This window comes from Mirounga angustirostris, unplaced genomic scaffold (assembly GCF_029215605.1).
Source record: "Mirounga angustirostris isolate CCGP_5_RB_7025 unplaced genomic scaffold, mMirAng1.0.hap1 SCAF_6, whole genome shotgun sequence".
Taxonomy (NCBI): domain Eukaryota; kingdom Metazoa; phylum Chordata; class Mammalia; order Carnivora; family Phocidae; genus Mirounga; species Mirounga angustirostris.
In genome coordinates this window covers 130359801-130384535 of record NW_026991714.1, presented here as the reverse complement: position 1 = coordinate 130384535, position 24735 = coordinate 130359801, and the positions used below count along the sequence as shown (strand labels likewise).

The 24735-nt window shown below is 42.4% G+C and overlaps 1 protein-coding gene across 9 annotated transcripts; it reads right to left on the bottom strand.

Moving 5' to 3' along the window:
• Nucleotides 1-212: 212 nt before the first annotated feature.
• GSTO2 (glutathione S-transferase omega 2) lies at nucleotides 213-23617 on the bottom strand. Of its 9 annotated transcripts, none has more exons than XM_064595246.1 (8): nucleotides 23459-23617; nucleotides 22135-22213; nucleotides 17762-17930; nucleotides 17387-17495; nucleotides 15143-15365; nucleotides 13886-13987; nucleotides 2048-2154; nucleotides 218-1050 (listed from the first exon to the last, which is right to left on the bottom strand). In XM_064595246.1, the coding sequence occupies exons 2-8, from the start codon at nucleotides 22135-22137 to the stop codon at nucleotides 891-893; spliced, it is 873 nt and encodes a 290-aa protein (XP_064451316.1). In that variant the 5' UTR covers nucleotides 22138-22213; nucleotides 23459-23617; the 3' UTR covers nucleotides 218-890. The 9 variants fall into 9 exon arrangements, with proteins under 9 accessions (XP_064451318.1, XP_064451316.1, XP_064451315.1 ...); XM_064595245.1 differs by lacking the exon at nucleotides 23459-23617 and adding an exon at nucleotides 23272-23411; XM_064595248.1 differs by lacking the exons at nucleotides 13886-13987; nucleotides 23459-23617 and adding an exon at nucleotides 23272-23411 and having other exon boundaries at nucleotides 213-1050.
• Between the last annotated feature and the right edge of the window lie 1118 nt (nucleotides 23618-24735).

The window sequence follows — 24735 nt, the reverse complement described above, 5'->3', positions numbered from 1 at the left end:
TCCAAAGCACTAAGTTTCAAACCTCAACCAAGATGAGTGGAATGACCAGGGGCTCTTGCATTTCTGTCTTCCTGCCCTTACCGGCTTCCCCCGGGGCCCAGGGCTTGGTACACAGCCGGCAACCAGAGGCATTTGTTGGGACAAATTGAAAGTGTGTGTGACGCAAATCCAACAAAGTGACCTTTGCCTGTGACTGGGTTTGGGGCATGTTTATTTTTTTAAGGCAGGATGTCGGCTGTAGAACATTTTGTGAGCCATCCTGAGCCCTGACAGCACCGGTGAAAATCCTGACGTCATTAGTCCGGGCGGACAAATGGGTGTTTCATTTCCTGCTTTGGAATTCTTTCAGTCATAAGACCCTCGGTGTCTCCCAGGCCCACGCCAAAGTGGGAACGTGAATGACACTCATGCATGCCCATGTGGACAGCAGCTCTCATGTGCCAAATGGAGAGGATTTGGACCTGGAGTGTTTTCTTCTTCCTCCTCTTCTCTAGCTTTCCAGCTCACCAGGGAGGTTGTGGACAGTGCCAGTCTGTGGTGATGAACATCACTGATGGGCAGGCCTTGAACCCCCACATCAGCGTCAGCACCAATAATCTGGAGGTCAAACTGGGCCAAAGGCCAAGGAGCCAGGAGGCACACAGGCTCCCAGGCTCCCAAACGTGCTTGGACATTAGCACTGGGCACTAGAGATTTCTAGAGAATCGTTAGAAGGTATGGGCCAGAAGAGTCACACAAATGGATTATCAGAAAGAATACATTTTCTGTCTCCACGTTTATTGGGAACCTCAAAGAAAACGAACAGAGATTGTCTGACCCACCAAAACAATTCCTGATGCAGAGTCACGACATGCTTGGGAATTCTGGATGGTGAAGGGGTGGACTGAGGCTCAGCAAGTTAGCCCATAGTCAAAGGCATCAGGGTTGTTCTGAAAATAAAGATTCAAGAAGCCCAAGAAAATGTTCTTATCTATGAGAAGAGCACACACTGTGGGGTCCTGCTTCATGGCCGCTGTCCAGAGCCGAAGTGCTGGCGTGTGGTTCAAACAGCTGCAGGACAGGAAAGAAGCGTCAGCTCGTCTCAAAGCGAGGCCATCGGGAAACGTGGCATGCATTGCTTTTTAGAGTTACAAGACACAAAAGGTTGGTTTATTTGGGCCGTAAAGTTATCTTAGTTACCTTATTATCAACTGATCGTGATCATATATAGGAGGAAAATCTTATTTTGGGAAGAGTTGTGTGTGTTTTGAATTACAGAAGTTGTTGTTGCTTTTAACAACACCATTAAACAACACCGTTAAAATACCTGTGGACTGCCTGCTCTGGGGAAATAAAGTGTGTGTGCTTCACTGTTTACCCACAAAAAGACACCCCCCTGTCATTCTTAGATTTTTACTGTAGGGAGTTTGAAAAAAGTAAAGACAAGTAGTTCCCAAAAACACTTTTTAAAAATCAGCAAAACCATCATCAAACCTTGAAATAATGGAGCTGACCGAGCCCTTTCAAAGATGGATCGGGAAATGGAGGTCCAGGATATACAAGTGACTCGCTCAAGATGGTACAACTGGTTAGTGGGAAATCTGGGAGGGGAGGGTTCCCGGCCCATGGTTCGGTGTTCCATCCCCAGATGAGACAGGTTTTGGTCATGTTTATGTTGAGACATAGTTTAAAATATCTAAATATGTTCTATCTGACCTTCCTTCGGAGACAGCCAAAGTGGGAGATGCAGGAGAGCACTGCTGGGTGGGTTCGGGCCCACACATTGTGAGGGTATAGATGTAGTTCTTTCTCAGCAGGAGCTGGTTCCCCAGCACCAGAATTGTCCGGCACCCACCCTGTGACTGGCTGGGAGGAGAGCAGGTGCCCACATAAGTTCAACGTCTCTGAGCATCATGGGAACAAAGCCCGTGTTCTGCCTGGGAACCCTGCACGGTCTCCCAGAGTCCACCGGGGAATTTCTTCTACTTTAAACATCCCTACATTTCCACGGTGAATGGCTGGCCATTCTGTTTGTTACCCAATCAACCCCCATAGCCAAAGGTCTTACTCGGCGATTCCATATACATCCAGTCGCTCAAACCAGGGCCAAAAGAGGTAATCAATCATGGATATACAGTCTCCACCAAAAAAGATGGTGTTCTGATAGCCAAGAATCTAAAAGTATAAACAGAACAAAAGCAAGTTAATTTACTTACCTGCTGGCATATTTAGAGATGCTAAATACAAATATCAAATTGATTCCCAAAAAGGGAGAACCAAAGCTCTGATACTCTTTTCAGTTTGTTACACGATGCGTCTGCCCTTTTCCTGAGGTTTCTTCCACTTCCGTTAGGGCCAAACTCCCAGCCACGCTCAGCCCTTCCCCCCTTTCAACACTGGAGTAACGGAGTGGCTCATCTGACTAGGGAATCTGGAGGAAAACCCAGGCAGAAGGAGCGTAGCCCCGACCTCTTAGCCTGGAACAGGTTCCTCCGAGTGCTAAGCTTTCCATGGAGGAGCTCAGTCCCAGGAGACAGGGGCCCTGCCCCACACCAGTCCATGACTGAGAGGGAGGGGACCTCGTTAGCAACCCTATTTGCTGCAGTTGCGATCCCCATTCTCCAGGACCCACTTTATCCACAATTAAGGGGATACCACAGTCTCCATATGTCTTCCTCTTTAGACTTAGTTCTCGATTCAAAACTAACGCAGGAAAGAGCAAATGCTATTTAGTGGATTCCCTCAAATCTCAACACTGTTTTTATATCATATTTTCTTTTTTTATTTGAGCTCTTCGAACTTGTCGACACTTTTTGGCCACTCAACACTATCAACTTTTTACATTAAAATAGAATTTCTCATTATCAAATGGGACAGATTTACCCAGACAGATATACTGTAAAGTGTAAAGCAAACAGATAGCCAAAATACAGTAAAAAAAAAAAAAAAAAGTAGTTGAAAATTTTCCAAGCAAAAATGCCTAGGAGAGGTTATTGTTGAGCCAGGTCTTTTCCAAAGAGAAAAGTATAGTGCCAATTACCTAATTAAATCAAGCAAACAACTCTCTTTGACCCATATAACTCAATCAACTACATACTTCCCTCTAGCTAGAGAGCCAGATTCCTATATCCTTTATCTGGATTTCTGTATTCCTATCTCTATCATCCATACTCCAGCTTATGAACTCTCCGATGTAGTCTACAGTTGTAGTGAAGAACGTCAGCTCAGGAGCAGGCAAACCTGGTCCTATGCTAGGCTCCACTTCCTATTCAATATGGAATCCCAGGCAACTTACCTACCTACCTCCTCCTCTAAGCCTCACTTTCTCATCTGTACAATGGTGGTAAGTTAGTGCCCACCTCAGAGGTTATGGTGAGGAGTGACATAATCATGCATGAGTAAACATAAGCTCTTACAATGAGAAAGCAAAGAGACGTCCAAAGCTTACATCTACAGAGGGCAGATGCATCTCTGACAGAAAAGATCGATGGGATTCCGCACCTGCCACCCTTCTCAGAAGAGAAAGCAAATCTTGTTGCCCTAAAGTCCAAGTTTTCATTATCCCCCAATATGGCCTGGGGGAGTTCCACTAGTGTCCTGGAAGTCTGAAAAATTTTTAGGTAGCATCACTTTGTTCAAGAAAACTAACAGGATGGTACTAAACCACCCGAATCTGGCCAATGAAAACTCAAAACAGAGGCTATTTTAAGGCATAAGGAAAACAGATCTGACTCACATCAGAAAGGAACAAATTGTTCAGTTTTTATGGATTCCAGAGAGCATCAAATCTTTATGTTCACGAATGGATAATAATTACCCAAGCTTTTACCACTGGCTTCAAAACATATACCTCCAGCTTATTATTGGCTTTCAGGGCACAAATCAGAATGAAATCTAAATCAACCAACCCTGGAGCAAGTAAAGCTCTTCTGTTTACAGAGCATCAGTGTTCTTGGGAAAGTCCTTGTCAAAACAAATCATATATGGACATTTATTGGAACCCATGATAGGTCCTTTGGTAAAGTGATACTTTGAAAATGGATAACTGCTTAGTAATTGATATTTATTTAGTATATACTTTTAAAGCTTTTTATTTACTCAAAGTAGGAGTATGTCTTTAATATACATGTTATAGATACAATTAATTCTTATATAAACACTCAAAGTAATTCAAGCCCTATCAAAGTACACGGTACAATAAAAAGTCAAGATGAGCATAGACATGGAATGGATGAGACCTCACTTACCCTCTGCCAGCCCCTCCCAACTCCAAAATACACAGTCACAGTCCCTCGGACTTTCTTCTTTGTTTTAAGATTTTATTTATTTATTTGAGAGAGAGAAAGCCAGAGACCGAGCACAAGCAGAGGGGGCGGGGCAGAAGGACAGGGACAAGCGTGGAGCAGGGAGCCCGATACGGGGCTCGATTCCAGGACCCCGGGATCATGACCTGAACCAAAGGCAGACGCTTAACCCACTGAGCCATCCAGGTGCCCCTCTTGAAATCTTTAAGACCCTCAGTGGGAGCGCTCCCTTCCATGTGAACCTGATAACCCTCCAGACTTGTGCAGTGGCCTTTCCCTTGAGAATCACAGAACATCAGTATGGGAGGGGTCACCGGAACTCCTCTAGTGGGACTCCCCTCCCGTTTTACCATTTATTTACACCATGCTCATTACACAAGGGATTAGAGATGCAGTGTAAAAAAAAAAATGTGTACCATAAAATATTAAACACGGAAAATAATAAAACGCTAAGATCAGAGAAAACAGAAGTTAGAACAGAGGGTCAAAACAAGGAAGGAAAATGACATCAAGATATCAAGCCCGGGGTCCTGCAGAGTTCCTTAAATAAAGTTTTGAATTTGACTTGAGTTTCCTGGCTGCTGAAGGGGAGAGGAAAACATACTGGTGAGATTGATTCTTGCCTCTCAGGTGGAAGCACAGACTCTCATTTTCAGGAGAGGAAACAGTCCCAGGGAGTTAAAGCAGCTCTCTGGGTAGCGCAGAGCTAAGCCAAAAACAGCATTCTCCTTATTCCCAGACTAGAACCAGCCCTTGTGGGCGCCTGGGTGGCTCAGTTGGTTAAGCGACTGCTTTCGGCTCAGGTCATGATCCTGGAGTCCCTGAATCGAGTCTCACTCACATCGGGCTCCCTGCTCGGCAGGGAGCCTGCTTCTCCCTCTGACCCTCCCCCTCTCCTGTGCTCTCTCTCTCTCATTCTCTTTGTCTCAAATAAATAAATAAATAAAATCTTTAAAAAAAAAAAGAACCAGCCCTTGTGTCGCTGAACTTCAAATATGTAAGTATAGGACTCTAATCACAGCAGCTTCGCCAAGTCGCTTGTGAATTCTTTGTTCTTTAAATTTAAGTATCAGCAAAAAGCTGAGAATTGGCAAACTCGGAAAGCCCTGCCCCTCTGGAGCCAAGGCTGGCCCAGCTGTGAGCTTCCCTGTAAGAACTCCCTCCTCAGTCCTATTTTCTCTCAAACGGGCTTTACCAGACTGGGAGATGAGACACAAATCATGGTAAAAAACTAACAAACAAAACAAACAAAAAACAAAAACAGACAAACAAAAAACCTTATCAAAATTCTCTCCTGGGATGCCTGGCTGGCTCAGTCTGCTGAGCACGGGACTCTCCATCTCAGGGTTGTGAGTTCAGCCCCACGTTGTGGGTAGAGATTACTAAAACTAACATTTTTACAAAATTCTCTCCTTCCTGTTCTATTCCATTGATAACGTCTTCAGGCAACTTTAGTAATAAATAGTTCTCCTGTGTTCTCAGTTTAAACTCAGTCGCTTGCTTACAGCCAATTAGCTACTCTGACAGATTTTAGGATAAATAGTAAAATAAGACAGTAGGATTCCCACCCCCTGAACATGAAAAAGCCCGGAGGGAAGAGGCCCTTGTCTTCTTCGAGGGCCTCTCGGGCTCCCCCAGGAGGACCCAAGAGAGGTTCGCGCCAGAGAGCCGGTGGAAGGAAGAAGCGCGTCGGGCTCCCCCTTGTGGCCGTCGGTGGTGAGGCGCCCTGGCCGTGGCTCCCCCAGGAGGTTCACCAAGGAAGGAGGTAAGAGAAATCTGTAAGGTTTTGGGGAGAGAAGCAAGATCATAAAGAGAAGCAAATCCCAGACTCCCTCACACAAGGCATTCTGAAAAGCTTCCATCTAGAGTCCTGGGTAGTGAAGCTTGGGATCAGCTTCACTAACTGTGCTTAACCTTGAGAGGTCCCTGCCCTGCACCCTGCCATTGCCTGCAAGGACAGACAGCCCGGTGGCTTGCAGAGGCGTTGGCTGTCCTTGCTGGAGAACAAGGAAAGACCTTTTTCTTCATGGAAACGGTTCCTAAGAAGCAGAATCCACCCCCCACCCCCAAAGGACACAAAACCACCTGCCGATACATGAGCAAGGCAGGCCCTTCTCCAGAAGCAGCAGAAAAGTACTCAACTCCAGCGCAGAAATCCTGAGTCCATAAAAGTAAGAGAGGGTTCTCAAGATTTCAAATTTCAGGTTCCTGTTACACCGAAGTGCAGCTGAGGTTGAGCTAACGAGAATGAACTGATTCCCTGTAAAATGAACCAACGGTAATAGAAACAAACTTGGAGTACATATAAAAACCATTTCTCCTCTGGAACGAAGCCTCCGACGTAGAGTCTGGAACAGAACACGCCCCTCCTGCTGTTCATCAATTATGACCTAGAGTCCCCTATGAAGATTCAGAATGCAATTTGTCAACCTTTGGGGCTTAAAGGACCATCCTGAAAATTCTTTTTTTTTTTTAATTTTTTATTGTTATGTTAATCACCATACATTACATCATTAGTTTTTGATGTAGTGTTCCATGATTCATTGTTTGGGCATAACACCCAGTGCTCCATGCAGAATGTGCCCTCTTTAATACCCATCACCAGGCTAACCCATCCTCCCACCCTCCTCCCCTCTAGAACCCTCAGTTTGTTTTTCAGAGTCCATCATCTCTCATGGTTTGTCTCCCGCTCCAATTTGCCCCCCTTCATTCTTCCCCTCCTGCTATCTTCTTTTTTTTTTTTCTTAACATATATTGCATTATTTGTTTCAGAGGTATAGATCTGTGATTCAACAGTCTTGCACAATTCACAGTGCTCACCATAGCACATACCCTCCCCACTGTCTATCACCCAGCCACCCTATCCCTCCCACCCCACCCCCCACTCCAGCAACCCTCAGTTTGTTTCCTGAGATTAAGAATTCCTCATATCAGTGAGGTCATATGATACATGTCTTTCTCTGATTGACTTATTTTGCTCAGCATAATACCCTCCAGTTCCATCCACGTCGTTGCAAATGGCAAGATCTCATTCCTTCTGATGGCTGCATAATATTCCATTGTATATATACCACATCTTCTTTATCCATTCATCATCCTGAAAATTCTATGCTGGAATCCTTTTAATGGACTTACTTCTTTTGTCAACATATATGTGTATAGTAGTAGAGGGGGAAGCTAGACAAGTCAAATATCTTTAAAGTGATGGGTGGTGGATGAAAATATAAATGGATGTTTTTAATTTCCCCTAACGGGTAAGATGACTTCTTACTCGTAAAAGCTGTGGGAGAAATCACAACAGGAAAGACCTATATAGCACGATATTGCTAAATGTTGTATTTCTATTAAGTATAAATAAGATAAGCCAGACTAAAAGTTAAAAACAAAAGAAACATAAAAAACAAGTATTTTTGAAAAACAGGCAAATATCCTTTATATATAAGGACCTCATTAAGAGGAACTTTTACAAATCAACAAGGAAAATCAGGAAGCTCTTGATAGATGGGTAACAGACCATTTTCAGAAACAAAACACAAAGAGGTGGCATACTTGGGGGGAAAATCTTCTACTTCACTAGCAATCAAAGAAATACAAATTAAGTCAACAGTGAAAAACTACTGCTTCTCTCCAAAGCAGGCAAATATCTTCTTTAATGAAATCTCCCCACAGTGAAAAGTGGCCGTGCAAAGAGAATTTTTATATACTCCTGGTCAGGGGCAAACAGCACAAGGCTTTGGGGAAGCAATTTAGCAGGCACACAGCTCAAGCCTCTTAATGTTCATACCCTTTGATCTGGTGATTCCATTCCTGGAAATCTGACCCAAGGACATTCTCAAATAGAGAAAATGTTTTTTATGCAAAAAAAAAAAAAAAAAGCTGCCGTTTCTTGCAGCACCATTCACAATGGTAAATGACTAGAAACAATCTAAATATTCCTGATGGGGGTGCTGGATAAAATAACTCCGGTTTATACACATGGCAAATTATGTAGAATGAAAGTGATTTTTTTTCTATTTTTAATGATTACACACATAATACAGAAACACATTCTCATTATTTGAAAAAAAATCAAATGATAGAAAGCAGTTTAAATGGCAAAGACCTGCCCTTCCCCATCCCTGCTTTTACCCACTTTTCTTTCCTATCCCCGTACTCATCCCTTTCCCAGTAGCAGCCTCTCTTAGGAGTGCCAGGTGTATCTCTCTAGGCATTCTTCTGGACATTTATTTACATGTATATGTACACATATGTACATTTGTTTTCTTCTACAAAAATGGGATCATGCCATCTGCATTACTGTGTAAGTCACTTAAATATTTCTAGGCAATCTTTCCATGTCAGTACACATGGATCTACCTCATCCATTTTAAGCTGCTGTACAGAATTCCACAAGATGAACATAATTTATCTAACCATTCCCCGTCTGATGTATGTTAAGGTTTATAATTTTTCACCCTCATAAATAATGCTTCTCTAATAAATGCTCAATACATATAAACAAGTATTTACAGAGTTTATAAAAACATGGGAAGATCTTTACATCATAATGGAAACCTAGTTCCATATACAGTACAATTTTAACTACATAAAAATATACATAGCAGAAAAGGACAGGAAACAAACAGTCCAAAATGTCCAAATGTCCAAAACAAAAAGTCCAACCAGTAGTTTCTGGGTAGTGGGATTATGGATTTTTTTGTCTGAATTTCTATATTTTTCTGTATTTTCCAAATTCTCTCTAAAGAACAAGTATTTCTTTACAATTGGAGAAGAGTAAAATTAATCTCTAGATAATAGGAATAATCATTATTCTATTATTTACATGGTGCTAGATGGCATAGTGGGAGGCTATTAACAGAAATACAGCAAATATTAGTTTACCTAGAAAACAGCTGTCAGAAGTGGACAATGGGTGAAGTTACTGAAGCAGCAAGAGCACTAAAACCACCCAGTCAGCCTCTGTCAGTAGAGGATAATCAGTTCCCTGGTGTGGAAGGATGGTGGTTACAACTAAAAATGGTATATTAGTAGACAGGCTAGATCAGCTAGCAAACCCCAGAGAATTGACAACATAGGTCCAATACAAAAACTTGCTCATAAATGCTCACAGCAGCATTACCTGTAGTAGCTAAAAAGTGGAAACAACCCAAGTGTCCATCAACTGATGGATAAACAAAATATGGTATATCCATGCAATGCAATACTTTTCAGTATAAGGAATAAAAGATGAACCTTGAAAACATTATGTTAAGTAAAAGAAGGTGATGAAAGGCTAACATTTTATGTTTCCATTTACATGAAATGGCTAGAACAGGTAAATTCATAAAGACGAAAAGTAAATTAGTGGTTGCCTATGGCTGGGAAGGTTTTGAAGAAATGGGAAGCCAGTGCTAATGACTAAGGGATTTCTTTTTAAGATGATGAAATGTTCTAGAATTAACTAGTGGTGATGGTTGCACAACTATGTAAATATACTAAAAACCACTGAACTGTACACGTGAAAAGGGTGAATTTGTGGTATGTGAATTATGTCAATAAAGCTGTTATAAAAAATAGCTAGTAGCAATGAATTTAGTTTGTAGACATGGTAAGTTAGTTGATACCAAGATAAATTTTGCTTATAAATCATTTGCCATACACAAAAGGCTATAGAAAGTTATTTTCAGTGAACAGTTAGCCAGATATAGACTTTCTTTCCTTCCTGTCCTAGTAACATCAAACAAGAAGCAACCAAGCAACATATAAATAATTTCATTATTGAAGTTAATAAAAATTAAAAAAGAGAAATAGCAAAACTTAACCAAGACACTGTGGTCTAACTGGGCACAAATGTATTCTTTCTGGAGAGGAGAAAGGACAGATTAAAAATTAAGGCTATGGGAGAAATTCTGAATCAAGAAAATATTTAACTAGAGATGCTCCTGGGTGTTGTAAATACAGCTTATACAAATTTGCCCTCATGCAAACAGTGGCACACACAAGGCACGTAATCAAATTGGGCGAGGTGGGAAACTGCGTGGAGATACCACAAGGCAGGTTGGGGAATGCCGAGAATTAAAAACATCAAGTGTCCTGTGGCCCCCAGAAGCTGAAGGCCTCAAGTTACTAGGCAGGTTGTCCCTCCCTCAGCGTTTCTCCGGAGTTATCTACGTTACTGCCCTTCTCATTCCCTTTTATTGAGTTCTGCTGATGACTAGCAGGAGCTCAAGCAATAGCCAGAATACAGAATTATTATGCACAGAAACACTGACTTAGAGCACAATTCTGAAGCATCAGAGAAATCTGGCCGAATCCTGTCTTTCACTGCCCTTGTACTTGAGCTGACTGCTTCCACGATGAAAACATTTAGAATGAGGGCACGGGCAAAAAGAAGGAGGAGGAGGAGGAGGAGGAGGAGGAGGAGAAGGAACAGAAGCAGCATTGCTGAAAAGTCTGGCACATTCAAATCCACAAAGATAAAAACGAAGGTGGGCTCAAAGTGCTATTCTGGTATGGTGAAATCAATCACACACGTTATAAAAAGAATAAAGCTAAAAAGATGAGTACCACTGAGGTTGATTCAGTAAAGTCTCGAAAGTTGGTTTGAAAACAGAAAGCGTGGTTACAGAATGGCCTCCCCGTCATTTTAAAACTCACGAAAATGTTCAGAACAGGAAAGGAAGCAGGGAAGCTGCTGGTTTGATCATGAAAACAGCAGTCGTGCACCTCAAAGAATTGTGAACCTATTACAGAAAAATGTGGTTATAGAACAAGCACAGTTAACCTTTAATTTGGATGAAGTTATTTTTTAAGAAAAAATTTTAAAGTCAGGGCATTTACTTCAAAAGAAGAAACTGTCAGGGTTTAAGGCTGTAAAAGGTAAAATGAGCCTTTTGCTTGAGAATAACATGGCAGAAGATTATGTATCTCAACTTGCTTATCCCTCCGAAAGACCACATATATTTAATACACTTTCAGCTCTCACAGAATCCTGATTATACAAAACCATGCAAAAGAGTTGCACAAGTCAGGGAACATTCTCTATCAAAATTATTCTGACAAGTTTCTATCTCACTAGAATCTCCTAGAGTCAATATACTGGTATTTAGATGATTGGATCAAATAATTCAAGCTAAATGGGCATGTTTCAGATTCTGATATTACTTATATTTTATTTATAATTCATGCTAATGATGGGACAAAACCACATTCAAATCTGCTAGAACAATGCTGAATACTCACTCACTCAGAGGTCCTTAAAAACCATCAGTGAAAGCTACCTAAACCTGGGCTAGTTAACAGGTTATTTCTAGGACTCAGCTACTGAAGATAAAGTGGAAATGTGTCATTCAGTGATGTGCCAGAGCTGACCAATCACCAATCACATCTCTTCTCAGCCCTGAGCTTAGAGACACAGCATTGGTAGGTCAAAATCAGCCTTTGGTGGGAGTATTTACATCACTGAAATCAGAAAATGGTATAAATCAGAGATTCTTTTTCTTCTTTCTTAGAGTCATTTCTTATAGATGATTATCCATCATCTATAATCAGAAAATGGTATAAATCAGAGCTTCTTTTTCTTCTTTCTGAGAGTCATTTCTTATAGATGATTATTCATCATCTATAAATACTGCAACTGTACAATTCTAACATTTGAGAGAGAAAAAGAGAGAGAGCACGAGCAGGGGGAGGGGCAGAGGGAGAAGCAGACTTCCTGCTGAGAAGGGAGCCTAACGTGGGGCTCCATCCCAGCACCCTGGGATCATGACCCTAGCTGAAGGCAGACACTCAACCGAGTCACCCGGTGCCCCCTGGGAAAGGCTTTGAATAAAGGGGCCTGGCCTTTGCCATTTTTTCTCTCTGTTTTCCTTTCTGCAACCTGGAGCTTGGATGTGATGGCTGCAGTTCCAGCAGCTGTTTTGTGATTTTAAGGATGGAAGACTTGTACTAAAGATGACAGAACAGATGGAAAGAAAGATCCTCAGTCCCTAGTAACTATAAAAAAGCCATCAAAATAACCCTGAACTGCACTACCTCTGTCTCTTTTGCATAAAAGAATAAAGCTTTATAAAATAAGTTTACAGTAGGTAGGTCCCTTTTACCAACAGCCAAATAAAATCCCTAATGAATATAAATCTTAGCTTCATTGGCAGAAAGTACAGAAGCCATGCATAGCTTCTTAAGGAATGCGGTACCTCAGGGAAAGGAAGAAATTCATCACATGCCTTTCTCCCTTCCTTGCCAGATTTTCTTTTCTTTTCTTTTTTTTTCTGGAAATGACATGATTTTATATATTGAAAAAAAAAACACCTAAAGAATATACAATAAATATTAGAGCAGGATACAAAGTCAATATGTGAAAATTAGTTGCATGTCCATACCCTATCAATGGAAAATCTGAAAAAAAAAAATTAAGAAATCACTCCCATATAAAATAACATCAAAAAATAAAATATCTAGGACTAGATACAATAAAAATGCAAGATTTTTTACACTGAAACTACAGTTTCAAAATTAATTAGAGAAGATAAAAATAAATGGAATTAAAAAAACACAGTATGGTAGTGGCACAAAATCAGACACATAGATCAGTGGAACAGAATAGAGAACTCAGACATAAATATATTTATACCAGGAATATAAACTGGTATAGCCACAATGGAAAACATTATGGAGATTTGTCAAAAAATTAAAAATAGAACTACCCATATGAACCTGCAACTCCACTTCTGGATATATTATCTGAAAGAAATGAAATCATTATCTCAAATGAGATATCTGCACACTCATGTTTATTGAATCATTATGCACACTAGCCAAGATATGGAAACAACCTAAATGTCCTATGATGGGTGATGGATAAAGAAAATTTGCTATGTATGGTTTTTTTCACTATTTTTTTCATTTAAATTCAATTAACATATAGTATATTATTAGTTTCAGAGGTAGAGTTGAGTGATTCATCAGTCTTATAAAACACTCAGTGCTCATTACATCACGTGCCCTCCTTAATGTCCATCACCCAGTTACCCCATCCCCCACTCCCCTCCCCTCTAGCAACCCTCAGTCTGTTTCCTATGATTAAGAGTCTCTTGTGGTTTGTCTCCCTCTCTGATTTCATGTTGTTTTATTTTTCCCTCCTTTCGCCTATGATCCTATGTTTTGTTTCTTAAATTCCACGTATGAGTGAGAAATCAAATGATAACTGTCTTTCTCTGATTGGGTTATTTCACTTAGCATAATACCCTCTAGTTCCATCCACATCGTTGCAAATGGCAAGGTTTCATTTTTTTTGATGGCTGAGTAATATTCCTGTGTGTGTGTGTGTGTGTGTGTGTGTGTGTGTACCACATCTTCTTTATCCATTCATCTGTCGATGGACATCTGGGCTCTTTCCCTAGTTTGGCTATTGTTTCCTTGCCACATTTTCAAGAATAATTTTATAGCAGGTGAGTGGAGGGCAAGCACCCACAAGTTAAAATTAGATGACTAGTAGCTGAACTTATCAAAGACCGGCAGAAAGAAGAAGTCTGGGAAAGCAGAGGGTGTCAGAGTGACCAGGCTAGTGACCCTGTATTGCTTCTTCCACTGTATCTGACCAGGAGAGGGGCCCCTCTTTGTACCTCTTCAAGGTTGCAGAATTCCTGACGCAGGGCAAGCTTCAGATCAGCGCATTCTCTCCCGCATCTCAATGCTACCAGACACTCCTTGGTCAAATGTGGGACCTAATCAGAGAACACAGGTTCTTAGTGGAGAAGTCTGAGGAAACTCTGTGCTCTGCTCTGCCTAAAAATGCAGCCAGAGCTTCATCACTCCAACTTAACAGGCCAACACCCACATCCAGGCTCCCCACCTCCTCAGAGGGTCATCCCTGTGGCTCCAGAAATCCACTGTCACGACACCATGGTAAAACAGGGTGCTTTAAAAGCGGTTCTCCAGTGCTCCTTACTTGCTCAGCTACTCCATGCTGTACAATCTGAGGCGGGGCACTTAACCTCCCTAAGCCTCAGTGCTGTCATCTGAAAAATGGATACAATAACAGTACCCACCCTAAAGGGCACTTGTGAGCATTAAATGAGTTAACTTGTATAAAGCAGGTAGGATAGCACTTGGTACAGCATAAATGCTCAAGCTATGTCAGCCATTGAGGCCCCTGAGTTCCTTTATCTCTTTTCAAAGAGAACTATCATTGGGGTGCCAGGATGGCTCAGCCATTAAGCATCTGCCTTCGTCTCAGGTCATAATCCCAGGGTCCTGGGATCGAGCCCCACATCGGGCTTCCTGCTCAGCGGGGAGTCTGCTTCTCCCTCTCCCACTCCCCCTGCTTGTGTTCCCTCTCTCGCTGTGTTTCTCCCTGTCAAATAAATAAATAAAATCTTAATAAATAAAAGAGGACTATCATAAAATTTCCCCATCATTTTTTCTTGGATTATCAAGAGGTACCCCCTTTTCTCTCTTCCTCACATTTCCTGGCACTGTTGCTCCGCATAAAGGGCAGTCCCCTTTCATGCATTACCTTTTTCACACCCCAACATTTTTTTACCTGAAACTTTAGAAATATTCCCTTTAACACACTACCAGTTTTCAGCTCTTTCAACGTTCCTACTACCTGTCACACCATCATAACCATGCCATATCCATACCTCTTGAGACTGCTAGTTGAAATAGAAAAAAGCCTATCAGTCAAGCCTTTAATCTTTAATATTAGAGGTGATAGCCCTACTATTATTCCATACTAGTTACCCTCCTAAGATGCAGGTAGTATTAAAACAAAACAATTAGATCAGTGATTTAGCTTTAAAAATGAACTGATATTTGGGAAACCCATAGTAAATAAAATGGACTGTATGTATGTGACTTTTTTAAAAAACTGGATATACCTTATAGAATAACTCCAATAACATCTTTTGGCGAGCCCGCTCATAAGGGTCATATGGATACAGCTTTCTCCCAGGATAAGCATCATCCAGGTATTCACAAGCGATGACAGATTCGTAGATCAACTGACATTTACTGTTCTCCAGGACAGGAATTTGGCCAAAAGGGTGTTTTGTATAGTACCACTCAGGCTTGTTTCTCAGGTTAATGTTGATAACTTCATGCCTTAAAAAGCAAAGGGAAAAACAAGACAGAACAAGAATGAGAGGCTTTTGCAGGCAGACACTCACCCCGAAAGCAGAAGCAATCAATTTATAAAATTTAAGTTTGCAATAAGTTTTCCGAAGTTTAAGTTTCTCCAGAGAAAAATACATAGCAACATCTTTGTCTCATTCACATAGTTAAGATGTGCTAAATGTTTTCTCTGCCTTGTCTCACATGCTCCTTGTGACTCCTGGCTCCAGGAGTTTGAACTTCCTGCCCATTATCACTTCGAGGAGACAGCAGAGCCACGCTGAGAGCCAGGCAGTCTGACTCAGAGCGCACACACTCAACCACAGCATTACAGGGTCTCCTGCATTTTAGAGCTTGCAAATACACATCTGACATTAACAGGTCACAACAGAATATGGCAAATGTCAGCAGTTATGAGCTCGAATTCTGGCATCAGAGTGCCTGGGGTCTGGACAGTCTAGCTTGTGATGTTGGCCAAATTCCTTAACTTCTCTGTGCTCAGTGTCCTTAATTGTAAAATGGGATAATAATTGTACCCATCTCTTGGCATTGTTGTGAGGATTGAATAAGTGAGTATGTCTAAAGTGCTTAGGACAGTGCTAGGTACATAAGCATCAATAACCTCTTATTCTTCTCATTATTAATTATTATTAGAGGCTCAAGCCTATAAAGTTACCAGAAGTGCTCACCTATGTTTAAAAGATTAAAGGAAACAAATGAGTATGTTCTTTGCTCAGTCGAGGAGATGGTCTTAAATCCTAAAGCAGTGGTTTTCAACAGGGTGTGATCTGGCCCCATCTGCAGGGACACAAGTCAATGTCTGGAGACATTTTTTGGTCGTCATAGCTAATGGATAGAGGGCAGGGATGCTGCTAAATGTCCAACAATGCACAGGGCAGCACCCCACCCCAACCCAAACACACATATACACACAACCAAGAACTACCTGGCCCAAAATGTCAACAGTGCCAACGCTGAGAAACCCTGCCCTAAAGAAATATTTACATTGGTTCCTAAGCTACCAGTTTGTCATGAAGGGTAAAACATCAAGCTACTGTTATTTTAAAATAGGTAACCTTAGGGCCAAGGAGATTTGAGCAATAAGGAAGAATCTGGAAATACATTCCATATACACTCAACAAAGCAGAATTACATAGTTTTGTTTAAAATGTCTCTATATTAGTATTTCTCTGACATGAATCTGACACTCTGAAGTCATCCCTTAAAGGATGGACTCTCCAAGAGTCAAAAGCCTCACTTTGGCTTTGAGGCTAGCTGCACCCCCCTCCCCCCCCCCAACCAGTCCCTATTCCAGCAAAGTGGCTCTGCCTCCCATATCCAGACCTCCTCTGCAGGTGCTGGTTTCACAAAATTCCTTCTGGAAGAAAATGTACCTATTTCTCAAGGATGTCAGAACCTTCAAGACGCCTCTTGACGGAAGTTCTTTTCTATGTCATTGTTTGGAACTATCTGTTCATTCATTCATTCAAAAAATATGTTTAAACACCTACCTTGCACCAGGCTCTCTTCTAGCTCATGAATAAAAGAGACAAAAGCCCTACCCTCAAGAACTTACATTTAGCCTTGGGGGCGGGGGCGCGGTGGAAGTGGGGCTGGGTAGCGTGGAGGAAAGAGGGAGAAACAAAAATGTGGGAGGCGGGAAGCGCCGTGAAGAAAGTGAGTGCAAGTGCACTGAAGGGGCGGGGGCCCGCAGGCTGCAGCAGTCCGAGAAGGCCTGGGGAGCCTCCGCCGTGCCCGGCCTTCGGCAGCGAGGTGGCACGCAGCCTTCTCGCTCTTGCACTGAGTTGTCCTCAAAGTTTCACGCCCAGACACGGCTCCGAAGAAAGCTCGGCAGTTCAGGACCGCCCGCTACAGAGCCCGCCCTTGGCTAACCCTTTACTGACTTTGCCTCAGAAGCAAGGGACACAAGGAGCCCCTCTGAAGTCTGAGCAGGGCGCCCCGGATTTTGCACACCCCGCGCGCCTGTGCGGCTCTGGCCTCCGGCTTCTCACCTGATGCCTTTGGCCCGGAGGACAAGGCGCGTCCTGTGCGCGTAGGGGCAGAACCTCATGCTGTAGACGCGGATCAGGCCCTCTGGGACCGGCCCCGGGGGCAGGCTTCCTGTGCGGGGACAGAAGGAGGCAGGGGCCTGTAAGCCCACCGGGAGAGGGGCTCACTCGCCTCCCCGGGACCCCAGGAGAACTGCGCGCGCACCACCTCCCCGTCCGAGAAGACCCATTTGTATGTGGCTTTTGTGCAGAGGCTCCCTTCAAATCCCTCCCCGCCGCGCTGGCCTGGGGGCCAAGGCCGAGCAGCCCCCTCTCCAGAGCCAACTTTCCCAGCCACGCGGCGCCCCCAGTCCGGGGACCGCTGTCGAGGGGGCTCACCTTTCCCCAAGGCCCTAGTCGCATCCTCCATGATCTCCGAGCGTCTGCGAAGCTTGGAACGCTCGCCGCGGCCGCAGGCTCCGAGGACAGCCGCGCTCCAGCGCGCCCCTCCTGCCCCAAATTCAATTTTTGAGCGACTGAGCTCAGGGGTAGGGGTGGGGGCGGGGGCCTGTAGGGTGGCGAAGGAGGCAGAGAGGAAGTGATTTGGGACGGGAGCCAGGATACCTTAAGCAAGAGAGCACATCCCTCGACTTGGAAGCCTAAGAGTTGGGAGTGGGCAAGAAGCCCCTGAAAAGTAACCCCTTGCCTTGAACACGTGGGTAGCGCATTCAGTGGGGTCTCTCCTCCACATCAAAAAATCCCTGAAGAATGGGCATTTGAACTCCAGCATGTCCTTCAAAGGCGTTTAATAAAACCTGATCAGGGTAATGATATGTTTTCTTTCGCGCCCTAAGCCCTTCTTCCTGCATCTCCCTATAGGGACACAACCTCCCTATAATGAGTAAGATTTGTTTTATGTAAAGCCAAATTTCCTCAGCATATAGCAGATAAGGAAGAAAAATTTGTTAGTGTTGAGATCTTGCATAACCCTGAGAGTGAGTACCTCCTTAAACTTTGTGCCCTAGACCCCACACTTGCTTCACCTTAGTTCTGGCCCTATTTGTGAGATTTTGCCCCAGCTACGGAAAACAGGTGATTAATAGAAACATTATTTACCTAGAGGCAGAAACAAATTCAGCCCCAGCATACATTTCAGAGAAAACTCTTTCTGATTGCTATGGAAAACATGGCCAACAGCCCAGCAATGTGGGGCCACTGGGATGGCTCTTCCATCTATCTTAGATAAAAGAGGTAGCTGGCCTTTGCTCAGACCCTCATAGGCTGAGATCCTGAAATTCAGCAGGTGGTAAAATAACTCCTTTAATTTTACACAACTTAGTTGAAATGGGAATTGTTTGTCGATGGATTGTATAAGACTGACAGGTAAAGAAGGAAAGAAAATTATGATATGTCCCACTTACAGTAAAGGATTTCCATCGACTACCTTATTTGATTCCCATGACTACTCAGTCAGGCAGCTAGTATTATTCCTAATTTACACAACAGAAAACAGCCTCAGAAAAATGAAATTATTTGCCCAAAGTGACCAGCTAATGGGGTCAAAGAACTTTAAGAGTCTAAAGCCTGACTTATTGTCTTGACCTCTAAAGGCAGTTAACAGTATGAAGAGGAAAGAATATAAGTCCTGGAAAAGATATAGCACATAATAGCTGCTCATACGTTAGCTGAATCTAAATAGCTTTGTTAAAATGACAGAACCTAATTATGTAACTTATGAATGGGTAACTGCTGGCCTTTGGAATTCCAATCTATTCAGAAATTCTTGGTTAATAGGTTAACATTTTTTTCTACTGAATAAGAATCTTTTAAAATCTTCAGAATAGTGACTCAGTTACATTTTTTGCAAAGTCAGAGTGACTTTGTGTGATTTTGAGTAGTTGTCACTTTATGAGAATTGGAGAATGGCAAAAATGTTTGCATAAATGTTCTCTGAAAATAAAATGCATATATGTCAGCAAGACATCTGGTGTTGGAAAAGATAAATTGACGTGCTAGCTAACAATTTTGTGCTTTGGGAGACAGATGAAGTAATAGGATGACTACTGTTCTGGAGCTAATTTGATCAAGAAGAACAAATTGGGTGGTAAAATGAAAGCAACAAACATAACCATGTCATGGGGGATTTTCTGGTAGACAAGCAGATGACTCCCAGGCAGACAAATGTATCCCCACATAAAGAAAGCAGATTTCAAAGAGCTGAGAGAAAATATATCCAGATTCTAAAGGGGAGGGCCATAAGAGGAATGTGAAATTGTTAAAATCAAAATAAATGATTATTTACACGTATTTGGTGCTTTATGTATATTCACTCATTTAATCCTTAAAATAGTCCTATTAGAATTCTATAATTTCATTTTAAAAGATGACTAAGCTGACGTTGGCAAGGTCAAGTCACCCATCAAAAACCTCACAACTAACAAGAGATAGAGGGAGGATTATGAAGCCTGGAAGTTCAACCCCTGGGGCAGGACTCCAACCAGAATCTTATCTATACCAGAGATGGGCAAACTTTTCTGTAAAAGTTGAGATAGTAAATACTTGAGGCTTCCAGCCATCTCGTCTCAACGACTCACCTCTACATTTTAGAGTGAAAACAGCCATAGATAATATATAAATGAACGGGAGTAGCTGTGTTCCAATAAAACATTATTTATGGATGCTGAATTTCAATTTTATATTTTTAAAAGACTTTTTTTTAGAGTAGTTTTAGGTTCACCACAAAACTGAGAATATATGGAGATTTCCCATATACTCACTACCCCTACACAAACACAGCTTCCTCCACCATCAACATCCCCCATCAGAGAGATACATTTTTACAATCAACAAGCCTGCACTGATACATTATTGCTCAAAGTCCACAATTTTCATGAGGGCTCACTCTTGGTGAATTTCATATAATTTTCCTGTGGCACAAATTATGGTTCTTCTCTTGATTTTAAAAAACCATTTAAAAATGTAAAAACCATTCTTCGCTCTTGGGCTGTACAAAACCCAGCAGTGGACCGGATTTGGCCTGCTAGCCTTAGTTTGCCCATCCCTGCTCTATATTGACGATGATAGAATTAGCAATGGACCAACTGGGAATTCCACCTGTAAAGTGGAAGGTTACTGGATCACCTTTTTACTATGCCAGAAAAGAATTTCCAACTTTCTTCTCCTCACTGCCACCTTTTAAGGGAAACCAACTCTAAGATTTGGAAGATACTATTTATTAAAAGTATATCTGTGTAGGGGAAGTCACGTTCTAAAACGGGAGTGTATTTGGTGTAGTTACAAAAGAATAGACAGAACAATGGAAACATTTCTTCCTCTGAAAGAAAGCAATATAGTGCCAAGATTCTCGCTTGGCACTATATTTAAACCCTGGCTTTGGCACTTAGGCAAGCTCTCTAACCCCTTGGACCTTCATCTTCCTCATCTCTAAAAAGAGAACACGAATAGTACCTACTTGATAGGTTTTGAATATTGAATGAAACCGTGCACATCAGCAGTACAGCAAGAGCTCAGTGTACTTGGAAAATTAATGACTAATATTAGTGAATAAGAACACATTTAATAGCATAGTGCACCCCAATTTTGTATCTATAAAGATGAAATGCACTGCAATTCTGCTTTGCCAAGCACATTAGAATTGAAATTCAACTCAGTTGAATGGGTTGAATGCTGCAGGCTACATTTCAGTAATGTGGTTTTTAATCTTACCACTGAATGCTATGGTTTCCCTGGAAAGATTTTAATTACAACCTTTAAACTTATCCCTACTTCCTTTTTAAGAACCAATGTGTACCTTTTTGAAATCCTATAAGCAAACTCTTTCTTATGTTATTATATCATGTTTATATCTCTATTATACTGCTTCACTCAAGCAAAAAGAAAAAAAAAAAACACAACAAATAGTAATAGCACCATATAAAACCTGCTCTAAATCATTTCTAGCTACCTGAAATATAATCAGATCTGTTTTGAAAATGTGGGAAACTTCAGTCATGGGTGATAATGACTCAAGCTTTCTAGGAAAAGAATGCCACTGCAGAAATAATTTCTTTACTCTAATTACACAAGTCTCCGCTTTGAGAAAAGGAGAGAAAGTGGAGTTTGCATTTTGCAGTTTTCAATTTTTTTTTTTTTTTTTTTTGCCACACCAATCTCTGGCAGTAACTGAAACCAGAGGACATTCCTCTTAATATTTTAAAAGCCTAATTTACATGAAAAATTATGTTACTGGGTGTTCAAAAATTGTTCACCAAGTTCAAAGAGTGAGATAAGTAAGGGAAAAGGCTCTATTTTCACATAGGCCCAAACTCAGGACTGTTTCCAGGAAGTTAGGATCATAGGGAATCTTGTGTTCTAATGCCTTTGGGACTTTTTTATTTCATTTTTATTGAGATATAATTGACACACAGCTCTGTATGAGTTTAAGATACACAGCATAATGACTTGATTTACCTAAATTGTATAATGATCACCACAATAAGTTTAGTTAACATCCATCTCCTCATACAGGTATTAAAAAAATTCTCCCCATGAGATCTTTTAAGTTCTACTTTCTTACTTAGCAACTTTCAAATATACCATACAGCAGTGTTAAATATAGTCATCTCATTGTACATTACATCCCCAGGACTTACTTATCTTATAACTCAAAGTGTGTACCTTTGACCACCTTTATCCAATTCCCCTCTGCCCCCCCCATCTGCAATATATCAAATAAGATTACTAAAGTTATCAGAAGTGAGACTTCATCTTACCATTAGGGAAAACTGAGTCAAAGGAGACTTTGTTTTTAAGTACTGGATTCTGCTTTCCTATTCCTATTTCTCTTTACAGCTTGGGGGATCAAAGAAAAAAATTTACAACATTTTAATATGATAACATTTGAATGAGTAAAGGCGGATTTTCAAGATCCTGAAATCAGCCAAAGTCAAACGTTTGTAAAATCAAATAAAACACACTAAGTTTGGAAAAGGAACATCAACACTTCCTGTTAAATCCCAGACATAATAGTGGTGTGTCATAAAGGTGGATACTATCCTCTCCTGGCTCAACCTCTAAAATCTAGTGAATAAAGACAGACCCTGGAGGAAGCATATGTAAACTCCTATCTCTGAATGACTGTAAGAGTTTAGGCTAGCTTGGTGACCTTGGCATTTTCTATGCCCTGGTGTTCCCATCCATAATTTAGAGCTAATAGTACCAATACATCCTGTGGTTTGGGGAGGATTACTTCAGATACTGATTGAGAGGCATTCCCTATCTAGCAAGCATGTAACATTAGCCATTATTTTTATTAGTATTTGAATGTAGCAGGAAAGTCCCATAAGTACTCACAAAGTGAGGACTTTCCCGTGGACCAAATTCCTCTGCCTGCCAGGACCCTATAATGTAGCTAACCTAGTGGCGCCCAATGCAGGGCTGAGAATTCCTGATCCGAGGTCTTTACCTGTCTCCAGCCAAATCAGAAAAATAAGAACAATTTAGAGGTTCTTTTTTGTTTGTTTTTGTTTTTGTTTTTCTTTAGGCTAAAGGGATTCGCTTTAAAGACCTGGTCTTTAAAATTATAGACCTTGCGCTTTTCTTGATGTTAAACTCTTTCATGAAACTCTGATGAAGATAAGTCGTTGGATTTTTCTTCTAAAAATGTTAGGCAAACCCGAAATTCCTGAAAAATCCCCAAATCCAGAATTGACCTCAAACCCCTTCTCCCTTTCGATGCCTCGCAGACCGGACAGACCCACCCGGTGGAGGTGATAAAGACAGACGCCCCGAGGGACCTCCGCGCGCCCAGCTGACCGAACCGGATGCGGAGCGGAGGCGGCAGCAGAGGACGAGGGCAGCAGAGGGAGGCGGGGCCCAGGCGGAACCCGCCCCTTAGAACGCGATCCTACCCGCCAACTGGCCACGGCTCTTGGAGCTCCAGCCAATCCTTAAGGCCTTTGGAAGCTCCACGGCCAAGCCGTACTAAGCTGAGCCAATGGGCGGTCGCGTTACAGGCTGCTGGACACCGAAGTCGCAAGTCTTCCCAGTGTCTGTGGCTGGCAAAAGTGGAAGCCAGGTAGTGGCTGGCCGTGGTACCTCTGCGCCCGGGTCTACATCCGACTGAAATCCGCCCGCAGCCGAGCCGGGCCTGGAGGGTGGGGCAGGCGGACGGCGGCAGAGATGGGTCCGCCCGGAGCCTGGGCGTTGGTGGCGGCCGAGGGTAGCGTGCCAGAAGCCTTTTGTGAAGTCAACCGGTTCTCACTGCTTCTCAGGGTGCGGTCCCCAGATCGCCTGCATCACCATGGGGCGGGCCGGGGCGGGCCGGGGCGGGCCGGGGCGGGGGGGGGGGGGGCTCGTTTCAAATATGGACTTCGCAGCTCACCCCAGACCCACTATATCGGAAATCCAGCGGTGAGCTTTAGGTGATTGTTATGCGCTCTTACGTTTAAGTACAGGAAAGTGTAATGGGGCCGGTCGACAGCTCCCTGATTTTGACACTAAGAGCAGTGTGCTGGCTGTGTTCTCCAGATCTTTCTGCCATCATCTTAAGGACTCACAACCTCAGGATCTTGGTGAAATCATCTGTAGAATGAAATGATGTTCTCCGACCTACCTTCTTCTCGTGGAGGTGAGGTGATGATAAAAATTAGAAGCCCAGTGGGCTTTGGAAGCCTAGGGAAGATGGCATGAGTATTTCTGAATTACTCATCCAGACGTACACTGAATTGATGGATGTGGTCTCCACAGTATTTAATTACATCTATGGGACGCCTGATGGGTACCCAAAGAGTAGGTAGGAGTTGGAGGAATTGGTTGGAAAATTTTGAAGGGGATTGAGATTGGAGACTGGGAGACCAAATAGAAGGACACCTAGTCACCTGACTTTGAAGCGATGTGAGTCTGGTCTTCAGTGGTGACAAGGGGAATAAGAAAGGTAGTGAAGTTGATGGAAAGGAAAGAATGAGGAATTGAAAACTTGAGAGGGCAGCTCTTGAAACAACAGGGTATCCATGTGGAAATGTCCTATGGGCAGTAAGAAATCTAGGTTGAAGTTAAGTTCTCACCAGAGATGATGACTTAGAGGTTTTCAGCATAGACTGTGATAAAACCCTTAGAATCAACGTGAGCATACTGAGACAGGAAATGTGCTTACATTTCTGCAGGAGGGCCTTAAGGAAACCCCACAGTTTTTTTTTTGTTTTGTTTTGTTTTTTAAAGATTTTTATTTATTTATTCATGAGAGACACAGAGAGAGAGAGGCAGAGGGAGAAGCAGGCTCCCAAGGAGCAGAGAGCCCAATGCGGGACTCGATCCCAGGACTCTGGGATCATGACCTGAGCCGAAGGCAGACGCTTAACCATCTGAGCCACCCA